General features: G+C 44.9%; 1 protein-coding gene across 7 annotated transcripts in view; it reads right to left on the bottom strand.

Annotated features, from left to right (window-relative positions):
* pik3cb (phosphatidylinositol-4,5-bisphosphate 3-kinase, catalytic subunit beta) overlaps positions 1–12,890 on the bottom strand; it is a 198,411-nt gene that overhangs the window by 101,574 nt on the left and 83,947 nt on the right. For all 7 annotated transcript variants that reach the window (XM_069896666.1, XM_069896665.1, XM_069896667.1 and 4 more), the window contains 3 exons: positions 3,271–3,457; positions 2,410–2,638; positions 850–1,073 (listed from right to left, as the gene is read on the bottom strand). In XM_069896666.1, coding sequence (XP_069752767.1) covers positions 850–1,073; positions 2,410–2,638; positions 3,271–3,423 — 606 coding nt within the window. In that variant the 5' untranslated portion in view covers positions 3,424–3,457. The remainder of the gene's footprint in view (positions 1–849; positions 1,074–2,409; positions 2,639–3,270; positions 3,458–12,890) is intronic.

The raw sequence follows: 12,890 nt of genomic DNA, 5'->3' as shown, positions 1-12,890 counted from the left end.
TATTATGTACATGAATTTTGTGCTGGTGTTTTCAAACCTGTCACAAAATTCATGATTTCAGTTGCAGCATAATTTCTGGTTTTCTATACTTTCTAAGACATGGACTGCATACACAATCTGAGAATTTGGAGAGGTGCCAACAACAATAAATCTGCAAAAATCTTCAAATCCATGAACAGGATAAATGAAACAATGTCAGAATTCTCTCCCAGTCAAATATCCACAACACTAAGGCCTGGATGACACTCATTGGTTCTCAAACAAAAATGGCCATGTTGTTTGCATGCTCCACTCCAGAATCCAGAAATAGATCTTTTAAATCCAGGTTCGTTACATGAAGAAACTATCAGACAGGCAGAGGAAATAACGCATGGGGATTCTCAAAACCACTTTAGGAAATTACAACATCCTCAGTAACTCTTGAGAATTCCATGACCACTTGAAATGGAGAAGGAACATTAATGATCCTTGATTCCACGCACTGCAAGCACACAATAGCCATGCAGAACAGGCATAAGGAGAACATCATCCCATAATCCAAACTGCCTCGTGCTTCCACCAGGATGTCCTGTCCTGTCTGTGGTTCAGTCAATGGGCCCAATATTGGCTTCATCAGAACCCACAGAACTGGAGTGGTAGCCAATCAGCTTCAATCTTAAGGGACTGCCTGAGAGAAGAGACAGCTATATAAGATGGAAAGGCTATAACTTGACCATGTTTTTACAAAACAAAATGAGACTTTTTTTTCCATGCATGCTTCTTCTATTACCATGATAACCAAAAGAGAATAATGTCCATGGACAGTAGTTATCTTCACTTTCAGGATTTATTCATTTTGATCTTACATACCTGACAAGTTTCAAATCGAATGACAACAAGGAAATTTTCTCTGTGCAGCTTGTCTTCAGCATTATTGAGGCCGGTAGCTTCAATTTCAGGCGGAAAGTTGTGCTGCAACCAGTCCATCCAGGAAAGTCCCTGTTGTTTCAACATGTTTTCCTCATTGATCATACGCATCTTGCTGCGAAATTCTTTCACCTCAGGGTCTGTCAGAGCATCAAATTCATGAAGACCTAGATAGCGTGACAAAAAGTTGGAGTGGTTTCCTCGGCCAATGTACAATAATTAAACCCACTGTCCTCAATAATCAAAAGTTTTTCAGAAGCATGCTATCCTGAGGCTCAATGGGTACTCTTCTTCAATAAGAATCAGAGATTTCCATTTCCCCAAGGTCATAACAGTCTTTCTTTACTGACGTCAAAGTCATCTGGTGTATTTTAAATGAAACATTTCAAACATTGAATCATGATCTTGTTGAACAATACAATAATCAATAGCCCAGCAGTTCCACTGGTCAATTCCATTTATGTAGACGTCAATAAAAGAAAAAAATCAGTAGATATCAGTGAAATTTGAAATATCCCACATAAAGGTGCCATAACTGACAGATATGCATTGAATACAATTATTACTTCTTCTCTCTGTTAGTTGTTAATATAAATTTCACCAGCTTGCTCTGACAGAGGGTCACAGAGATGAAATATTAATTTTGCTTTTCCTCCTTCAGATGCTGCCTTACCTGGTGAGTGTCTCCAGCATTTCTGTCATTATTTCAGATTTCCAGAATTTGCACTGTATTTTCTTATTTACAAAAAAAACAAGTAGGAGGGTTGACTTAAATGGAAAGGAAACCTGAGTGGGATGTATAAATAATATCCAATCCAGAGAGTGTCAACATTCACCCTTGGAGAACCTGAAAACTAAAGCCATCAAATCAGTCTGTTGGTTTCAGACTGGAGGTCCCAGGATTCTGTTGGTTCAGGGTGGAAGTCTCAAGACAAGTCAAGGAATTGTTGATACATTAAAAAGCTCACCAACTTCTGTCCCCATCCAACTCCAACCTAATCCACCGTTACCCGCAACATTGGGTTGGAAAGCTGATGTCCAAAAATAGGTGAAAGATCTATGTGCTTAGAGACATTCATCATACTGTGGTACAAGGTAACTTACAGACTAAACAAAACCAAAACAATCTACCTCTGTCCTCCTTTGAAAGGATAAAAGTATCACGTGTATAAGATCCAAAGATCAGGCTTAAATCATGGGGATGTTTCATTGTTGGATTGGAAGACTGATGGGTCAAATTAACATAAAAGAGAATTATTTGTATTCACCAGCCCTAATGGATGTATTAGATAAACTCCGAGTAACCATTAAATTGCTTATAATAGATAAATTCAATCAAATATTCTGCTGGGGTCAGCTGAAACCACTCTTAATTTTGACTCGTCAAAATCAAAGCAAACGGGTCAGATCAGATCACTTGAAATAAACCACTGGCTTCTGGACCCTGCACATCAAGACAAAGGGCTATGTAGGAAGAATAGAAATTCAAAAGCGTGACCTTACCTTTCCCGATAAGAACACCAATTTTTGAATCCAGTAGTTTTTCAGACCTATTACAATTCCTAGCCACAAGCTTTAGAACAGGGAGGAAAGGCCTGACATCACAGAGACGACGAGACTCATCCTCCAGCTCTTCATGTACTGCTGACTGGTTCACACATTGAAACATGTAGGAATCCGATTCGCCGAGTACGCTGTACAGTGGGTAAGCTTGTGCCTGCCTCCATAGGAGCTGCAATACAACCAGAAGAGAGACCAACTTCAAACACAAGCCTGAATTGAATAAGCCCCTTTGGGTTCAAAACTAGCCATAACCAACTGTGCCGAGTCTTGCTGTAGAGACTAACAGTGTGCAGGTATTTCAGGATTGAATGGACAGATAAAGGAGCAACACCTGTCTGACTCTTAGTTCACTGACATTTTGAATGACCAGAGCTTTGACAGTCATTACTCCTTGAACCATGCTGCAATAAAGAACCAATTTCAGTTGTTATAGATTCTTTCTCAGAATCTCTGCCAGACACGTAAACATGGAAGCTGAACTCAAAAAAACATTAGAACAGGACTCAGCCAACAGCAGCAGAGTACAACATCGCATCTAGTCACTTTCAACAAAATTACTGCTATTTAAACAAAATGCTTTTTTTCATCCTGTTCAACTGCTTTGACGTTGGGCCACGAGAGTACAAAATAAAGAGAATGCTACTTCCATTTTTTTAAAAAATCAACTTAAACTTTAGTAAACTGGCATGGAATAGAAAAAGTGGGCAAGTTTTCCACAGAAGGGAATCACACCATTATATTTTGCCACTTCCATCAGTGAAGAGAGTTTGAGAAACACAAATCAATGCCATATGCACTTACCGATTTAATATGTTCGATGGTGGCCTCCCGGGGAACATCCAGTTGAATGTAAGTCCCTGTTGGTAGCAAGAAGTCTACAGTGATGCTGTTATCTGCAGGAATCTGGGAATCAACTGCCCAGATATCCAAGACATCCGTCATAGCGGGGGGCATTGTGAAAAGTTAATGCTATGATAACCTCATGGCCCTGCAAAGAACAAAAGGAATATTTATTCATTAATAGATATGTAGCTCAGAGAGCAGCATTAAACAATAAAATATCACAACAAATGACATTTTTTAAGAGGGAAGGCAAGAAAAGGGAGAGGGGGAAAGAGATTCAGATTTCAGACATTGACAGTACATACATGACATCAAATGCAACTATGAGATTCTTTTTCCTGCAAGCGAGGAAGAATACCCACTTATTGGTTGTGCAAATAAAAACTGTACCTAACATAAATAAAAGAACTGATAATGAATGTAAACAAGAGAGAGGAGAGAGTGGAGGGAGAGGGAGTGGAGGGAGAGGGAGTGGAGGGAGAGAGGCAGAATCTTGCAAAGCAAACATCAGCTTCTTCCTCTGCAAGTCAACAACCTTACTCCAGCTGTGTGATTGGCAGTAATACCAGAAATGCAAAGAGAATGGGAGTGCTGGTAAATGAGGAATTAGGATTGCAGTGACCAGACCGGTCTTGAATTAATTCTTCATCTACTAAGTTCCAGACACACTCTGCTTCAGGCCCACAAACCCTTTAACTTCTTTCCTGTCCCTGCTCCTTATTCTATGGATGCTGACAAGTGCTTCATGGCTCTGCAGTGTCATTAAAAACAAGCAGCAAGTGCTTGCCTTTCTTAGAGGTTGCAGATGCACAAATTACAACAAAAATCTCTTGACCACATACAATCCATGCATTCCAAACATGGATACTTCTTTGGCTCAGAAAGGAGAATTGTTCCACTTCTGTACCCTGGTTTGATTCTGCTTTCTAGTGTCTACAAATACATCAACACCTGGGAACAAAAGTTTCATGCAGAATTCTGGCAGGCAGAATAACTTACCTTTGTATCTGTCACACCTCAACTCACATTCTGGAATTTGGAAAAACAGCCAGCACATGTCAACACCAACCATTCTCTGCGTAGCTCATAATCCCCTTTAAAAGTGGCTGGGTGGGGGGGGTCCTTCACGTTTATGCATTCAGTTGTTTTCATCTGCAGCGTTTTTCCAATTTCAGGTAATCCTCATCTTGATCCAGATCTACTCTTTCGATCGATCATTTACCGTTCCCAACATCACGGCCTCAATGGTTTCCCCCCCGACCCATCTCCACACCGCGTTTGTTACCTTCATTTTTCAGTATCCTATCATTTTTGACCCATCCTTCTTTGCCCTCCTTTCTATGCTTGCTATCTTCCTTCCCACCTTAGTCTTGAGAAATGATCCCATCCCAAAAGTCTCCATGGATGCTGCCTGGCCCTGCTCAGTCCCTTCAGCTTCTCTTTGGAGGCACAAGATTCAAAGGCCCTCTTCAAAACGTACCAGTGTCATAGGCTTATTGGGGTATTTGGGCAGCCCAGGTTTGTGGGCCAGAAAGACCTTTTACCGCGCTGCATGTGTAATTAAAAATCAAAATAATCCAGCATCTGTGGTTTCTTGTGCCCTTTGGAAGTTTGCTTGTCCAGTTAAGTTCATTCATACTCTGAGGTATGTGGACAATAGCACCATCAATGTTCAGAAGAACTGAGCTATCTGATTAGTTTGTACACTTTTCAATTTGGTGCACATCTTTAGACCATGAAATTAAATTGAACTTCCTCATGGTGTTGCCATCAATGAAGAAACATTTCTGTTTGAAATATGTTGAGGGGACAAAAATCAAACTTTGAAGGATTTGTTAGTTACCCATACAACAGGTGTAAGTAAAATATTTCCTTACATTCAGAAAAATATGAGCATTTGATGAGAGAAGACAAGCAGGAGAACTTTGCAGTGAAACCAAAGGTGAGTAATTTTCCTTATAAACAACCTACTTGCCCAGCATTCCCAGTTACTGAATAAAGAGAAGTCCATACTGTGCAAGGGTGAATCAAAGAAAGGCTTTATTGGTTTGAATTTGCCATGTCTTTGTGCTGACCCGCCCACTTCTGGTGACATACCTGCCAGCTTCCGGAAGTGAAGAGCTCCTTAGCCCGCACATGGCGCTAGGCATGTGCTTCTTCTCAGTAGTGAAGGGGAGCCTACGCTATCTTGGACTGGCCGTGTGTTGGAGCCATTCAGTCCATTTACTCACAAGGTCACTTGGCCCGTACAATATGGTATTTAAAGAGCGTTACTACTTGCCTCCAGATTTCTTCCCTCATTGGTAAGGGCCATGCTGATACAGTGCACTATGAGAATGTGTTGGTGGACAAACTATTTTTCCAGTGGGGAGAGTCAATGGAATGAATTTGTGAAGAAGCATACAATGTTCTATTCTGTTACAGACAGATTTTTCTCCGTGTGCGGCTGTATTGGAGGATTTAAACCATGTTTTTTGCTCCTGCAAGGCTGAGAATCAGTAACCTGCTTCAGACTCAGCAGACATAAGCTAAATTCCACCGTGGGGCCCAGAGATGTAGTTATCTGACAAAAAGACATCTGTGTACCAAGAACATTTAATCTTCCTGCTTGTTTTGGTCACAGTCAGAGACCTAACCTTGATGCAAAATAAACCATTGTATTCAAACTGATAAGCTAGAAAGTTGCGTTATTCGTAGAAGCCTAGGCATGCTAGCTTGCTCGATTATCTTTCTTTTTGTGCTGGGAATAGGTGCTTGTGTAAGCAGTTTTTGGGTAATATAAGCCATGGTCCCACTGCTGAAGTCTCAGACTCTCCAAGAGGTGGCAACATCTCTCAGCAAGAAGAAGAACTTCTAGAGTCCAGCCAACGTCCCGGTCGGGGGAGGTGGAGAAGCTGCTACCAGCGCCCCAACAACCTACTACAAGTGTGCGGTCGTTGCCTCGCTTCGGTAGTTGGGACCAGTCCAGGCATTGATAAGTATAATTGGGAAGGGCTTACATATTGTAGTTTGATATCAGCATTAGAATTTGTAATAAAGATTTGTATAAACTGAAGTGTTCTCGGCGTGTGTGTCTTTCGATAGCTCAAACACTGTGACCAATCTAAAACGAACAAAGTGAGAGGTACAAGTTTACCCAGGACAGCGGCCTGTCCATTTTTATTTCAGATTTATGCACAATTTTGGCTTCAGTTCATGATTCAAGTCAATGAATAATTAAAATCTGACCAAAGCTCTCATTAATAATTTAATGACATCAGCGATGTCAAAACAAAGAATTTCACGCCTGTGATGTTGATGTCAATGTCAAGATGATGTTTGTGTTACAGAAAGACATTCCCTGATCAAAATTCTCCTGTCCACAGAATTCAGTGTTGAAAATATCAACTTGAAATAGTATTAGTCAATAAAATTCCTGTTGATTAGGACTTAACAATTGCTCACATTTTTGTGAGGTTCCCCCCCCCTCAGAGTTAAATTCTGTTGTGAGTATTGTCTGCTTGGTGTGAGAACTGTGGAAAGGCTAGTAGAGCTCCTCTGGCATCTTGCTCTCCTAAGTAAGGTCAGCATTTGTGCACAGCCAAAATCAATTTCTTGACAGATTTTCAGCTATATATTGATAACATGGTTTACGACTACGTCATGGTTGTCTGAAAACACAAGGTAGCTTATCTTCCGATGTATTCATTTTTTTTTAAATAAAAGAACAGTAAAAAAAAATCCTTCTATCATGGCAGCCTTTCCCTGGATTTATTCTCTTTTTATGGTGGGGCATTTGTGAAACACTCCAAATGAGAGGTGCTTATCAAATTAAAGCATTAAAGCAGTCTTATGAAAAATTGTAACTTAACAGTGATCAGAAATAAATGCACAAGTAGTCATTTATTCAATTCCTGTGAACTTAAAAGAATTTACTGGGGGGGAGGGGGAGGGGGGGGGGGGGAAATAAAACACATGATACAGAATGAATTTATGATGCCCAAGAATGCAACTGTTTATTCTTTGTGCTTCTGCCTGCGTAATAAGGAAATTCCACATGTAAACTCGTGCCGAACAACAAGGTTAGTGCAGCTTTGTGTTGAAAACAGTGGGTACTTTGTCAGTAATCTAGGTTAAAAATCCAGCTACTGACAGATTTTATCTCAGATCTCAGTCAAGTTCAAGTTTATTCAGCATCCGATTGCACAAGTAAAACCGACAACCCAGTGTATATATATATTTTTTTCCAAATATTAAAATAAGTAAATTTTTATTGTTCAATGGTAGAGGCATGGAGGATTTATTCAGTGGTCTCACTACCAATGGGAAGAAGCTGCTTCTCAGGTTCTTTATTCGTTTATTAATAAACTTTATTATTAATTAGTTTATTAGTTCCCCTCTACCCATGACCCTGCACCCTGCTCCCCTCAGGTAGTGAATTAAGTATTTGCCCCCTCAAAACCTACACCTCACAGGATTAACAATCCTGGAGCTAACACTAATTTTAACATAAAGAGGTGTAGACGAGAATAAAAATTCCACTAACAAATTTCACTCAACATTATTTTCAAATCATGCATTGGCAGCACCTCAGGGCAGAGAGTGACTTCAAGTTTTACATTATTGTGTACCAAGATACAGTGAGAAAGTTCATTGGGCATGAAAACCAGTTAGTTAACCCATCCATAGTACATCAATAAAGCACAGGACAGAAAGAGTGTGATAAAGATAAAACAGTTGGAGTAAAGTTAAACATTATTTTACATTGTCTTTAAGAGTTCCATAACAGTCAGAAAGAAATGGTCATTGAATCTGGTGATGCAGCTTCATGTCAGAAGTGGAAAGATTGTATAGGCAGTGTGCGGCAAATCTTTTAATATGTTGTCTGCTTTTCTAACATAACATGGTGTAGATGGAATCAATGGCGGGAAGAGGAGTGTCAGTTTTGTGTGATGGTCTAAGTTGCATTCAAAATTCTCAGCAGTTTCTTGCAGTCTTGGGCAGAGTAGCACCTGTACCACACAGTGATGCACCCTGACAGGATTCTTTCCTCATTGCATCTGGATAAGAAGTTGTTGAGGGACAGAGGTTGACATGTCAAATCTCCTCTTGGTTCTCAAAAAGCAGAGGCGTTGGTTGGAGCAGGATAAATTATTGGCCATGTTTGTACCAAAGATTCAAAAGCTGTCCACCATCTCCACATTGTTAACGATACAAGAAAGGAAGAAAAATCATTATTGCTGGCCGTGATTAAATAAGCAAAAGTGGATCCAAGTAACCTTGCTAGTGAATGAGCCATTCATTGTGAGGCGATGATAAGGTTGTCCTCAACATCTCTGCTTAACACAGATTTTATCCCCGTCTTGTGCTGTTCTAATTTGAACTGTTTCCAGTGGTATAATGTTAAGACAGCTCCATATCTTCTCTATAATAAATATCATTTACATCATGCATGTCAATCGCCTTACAGTTGAAAACATCATCCTTACCATGGTTGTCTAATGCACTCCAATCTAACTTTCCATCTTTCATCGTCCAAAGCCAAACTTTTCCAAATATCCTGCTGTTCACATCAAAACCTGAACTAACCTCAGCTCACCCAACTGAAGAACCATCTTTGCTGAAGTACACCGACTCCCCATCTGCCAAGGTCTCCGTTTTAAAGTTCTCACCCTAATTTGCTTGATGGCCTCAATCCTCCTTCTTAAATGCAATAATCTTTGTTTCATGTGCATTTTCACATTATCTTTGTGCCCTTTCTGCCACCCCTAAAACTTCTCCAATTGGTGAAAATACTTTCAGCACAGAGTCCCTAAATTTATAAATCTCTTTGATGCACTCTTAATCCCACCTTCCAGATAGTTTTTGTTCACTGCCTCTAACTTTCCAATTTTGGCTCAATGGTAGATGCCATTTGAAGAGGTTTCCATGAAGGTAAAAAGGGAGGAGGATAAATAGAATAAATAGCAATACACAAAAAAAGGGCTGGAGGAACCGAACAGGTCAGGTAACATCCATGGAAGAAATGAACAGTTGACGTTTTGAGCCAAAACACTTCAACAGGAAAAGGTGCTTCAGGAGTCCAGAGTTGGGCAGAATTTACAATCCAAAACACTGACAGTCTGTTGCTTTCCATGGATGCTATGCTGCCTGACCCATCAAGTCCCTCCAGCATTTTGTGTGTGTGTGTGTGTTGCTCCAGCATCAGCTGACTTCGTGTTTACCAGGGATATAGAAATGTTCTATTTTGTGGTAGCTGCTCTTGGTGATCTCCATGCCAACTATGATTTTGTGGCGGCGTGCCACTAGGCAGGCGAACCGGCCCCGCTTGTAATCCACGCGGCGGGGCAGCCGGCCAAAATGGTGCCGTCAGTGGGGGTTTCCCCTTCTTCTCAGCACCGGGCTAAGAAGCCCGTAATGCCTGAGTGACGTTGGTGCCCCCACCCCCCCCAAACCCGGTTCTCAGCCAGGTCTGGGCTGGGAGTACAAGTCCAGCCCGGCAGCCAGCAATAAACTAGTTTTCTGCTCATTGAGCTCAACCGGTCTGGTTGTGTGTTCTTTCAGTAGCATTGTAGCTGCCACTACAATTGGTGACCCTGACTGGTTCAAACATCTTTGAACCCAACATGACCGAACCTGGGATCAGTGCTATAGCCGCCAAGCTGCCTGACTTCTGGGTTCAGGAGCCGGAGACTTGGTTCAGCCACGCAGAGGCCCAGTTTCACCTCCGCCAGGTTTCGTCCGACACGACCAAATTCTACCATGTGGTCGCAGCTCTAGACTAGGCCCCCGCCAAACATGTGCTGCACCTCATTCAGCACCCACCCATTGAAGACAAATACGGTACCATCAAGCGAGTGCTCACCGAATCCCTCGGACTATCAGTGTGCCGCTCAGATGCTGCACCTCGACGCCTTGGGGGGGATAGGTTCCCGGTGGAGCTGATGAACGAGATGCTTGCACTCATGGGTGAGCAGACCAACTACCCACTCTTTGAGTGAATTTTCCTCAATCATCTGCCAGATGACATCCGATTGTTAATGGCCCAAGAGAGCTTTACCCACCCGAGGAAGGTTGCTCAGAAGGCCCAAGTGCTATGGCTCAAACAATTCCTGGAGGGCTCAGCAGTCCAGCAGGTCATGAGGCACAGGCATGACCACGCCAAGCCTGCCCCTAGCGTTGTGGTAGAACACCTGGCCCCGGCAGGGGCTACCAAGTGCATAAGAAGGGGTTCAGCATGCGCTCCAGGCCTCTGCTTCTACAACCAGAGCTGGGGAGCCAAGACTTGGAAGTGTCGTCAGCCCTGCTTGTTCCAGGGAAATGAGCAGGCCAGCCACTGTTAATGGCTGCGGCTGCTGGCCAAGGACACAGCCTCCTCTGCCTGAGGGTCTCAGTCAGTGGCTGGTGTTTCCTCGTCGACACTGGGGCCCAGATCAGCGTCATCCTGGCCACGGCCATAGAGTCCAGGAACCGACCTCGAGGACCTCCCCTCCCGTGTGGCCAATGTAACAGAGATCCGGACGTATGGGAAGAAGACATCCACTTCCAGATCAGCTGGCGAAAGTTCTCGTGGAGGTTCACTGTCTCATCCCTTCCAACCACCATCCTGGGTGCCGACTTCCTCCTCGCCCATGGCCTCCTGGTGGACATTCGAGGTAGGCACCTGGTAGATGCCCGGACTTTCCAGGCCGTTCGCCTCGACGCCTCCCACACAGAGCAGCTGCAGATGGCCACGATCAGCATGCCCGGAGACAAGTTCCAGCAAATCCTGGACGAGTTCCTGGCCCTCCTCAGGCCACAGTTCTCTGCTGCCTCACCGTGCCACATTGTTTTCCACATCCCCACCCAGGGTCTACCAGTTCACGCCAAGGCACGCCGGTTCCCGCTTGACAAGCTCCAGGTGGCGAAGGAAGAGTTTTTGCATCTGCTGGAGCTGGGGATCATTCGGCGTTGCAACAGCCCGTGGGCTTCGCCGCTCAACCTGGTCCCGAAAGCCTCCGGCGGCTGGCGCCCCTGCGGAGACTATCGACATAGGTTGACCTATCCCCGGACAATCTCAAGGGGATGCAAGAGTTTGTGGGTATGGTCAAGTTCCATAACCGATTTATCCCAGGAGCCACGCGCATCATGCAGCCACTATTTGCCCTCATCACAGCCAAGTACAAAACGCTCACCTGGACCCCAGAGGCCTGCAATGCATTCGAGGCCACCAAGGACGCCCTCGCGAAGGCTACCATGCTCGCCCACCGACCTGCATATTGCACTCTCCGTCGATGCCTCTGCCACAGCCGTCGGTGTCATTCCTGGAGCAGCAGGTGAATGGACAACGGAATCAGCTGGCATTCTTCAGGCAGCTTCTCCCCCCACCAGAGCGCAAGTATAGCGCCTTCAACCATGAGTTACTGGGCATGTACCTGGCGGTGAGGCATTTCCGCTAATTCTTGGAGGGGAGGTCTTTTACCATCTTCGCTGACCATAAACCCCTCACTCAGGTGCTCACAATGACAAAGGATCCTTGGTTGGGCCGCCAGCAGCGTCACCTCTTCTTCGTGTCAGAGTTTACCATGGACATTCGGCACAAGGCGGGGAAGGACAACGTGGTCGCTGATGCACTCTCACGACTGGCCATCTGCATGCTGACACCCGGCCTCCACTTCGACCAGCTTGCCCGGGACCAGAAGTCCGACGAGGAGACGCGAGTCTTCAGGACTGCCATCATGGGTCTGCGGTTCTGAGACCTCCCGACTCCTAGCGGCGAAGGCACCGTCCTGTGTAATGTCTCCATGGGCACTCCACAGCCAGTGGTTCCGCAGCGGTGGCACAGGCAAGTCTTCCATCACATCCACGACCTTTCGCACCTGTCCATCAGGTCCACAGTCCATATGGTGGCAGAGCGGTTCGTTTGGCATGGGCTGTGGAAGCAGATCGCGGGTTGGGCCAGAACATGCACTCATTGCCAGATGTCTAAGGTGCACAGGCACACCAGGGCACCCATGCAACAGTTCGAGCACGTCCGGGAACGGTTCAGCCACATTCACGTGGACAAAGTCGGGCCCTTACCAGTTTCTCGGGGCAAACATTACCTATTCACGGTGGTAGACCGCACCACTCGTTGGCCCAAGGCGATCCTGATACTGGATACCTCCACGGACTCCTGCTCCCGAGCGCTGTTGCACAGTTGGGTCGCCCGGTTTGGCATTCCGAATCACCACACCAGAGCTCGGGGTGCCCAGTTCACCTCTGCACTCTGGGCACAGCTCACCAACAGGTTGGGGATAGAGCTACATCGCAGGCCAATGGGCTGGTCAAGCGTCTGCAACGCCACCTTAAGTCAGCACTTAAGGCCCGACTCACTGGTCCTGACTGGGTGGATGAACTGCCTTGGGTGCTTCTGGGCATCCGCTCCATGCCCAAGGAGGATCCGCAGGTGTCATCAGCTGAGCTGGTCTACGGCGCACTGCTGGCACTGCCCGGCGAGTTCATCAATGCGCCTCACAACCCCCAGCAGTCGCCGCATGAGCTACTTCTCTACCTCCGGCCCACTTGGACTCCTTCGTGCCCCCACCACTGCCCAGACATGGCACACAGCCATCTTACGT

The sequence above is a fragment of the Narcine bancroftii genome, chromosome 9 (genome assembly GCF_036971445.1).
Source record: "Narcine bancroftii isolate sNarBan1 chromosome 9, sNarBan1.hap1, whole genome shotgun sequence".
Taxonomy (NCBI): domain Eukaryota; kingdom Metazoa; phylum Chordata; class Chondrichthyes; order Torpediniformes; family Narcinidae; genus Narcine; species Narcine bancroftii.
The sequence above is the reverse complement of the archived record's forward strand: the minus strand, read 5'-3'. Positions and strand labels throughout refer to the sequence as shown.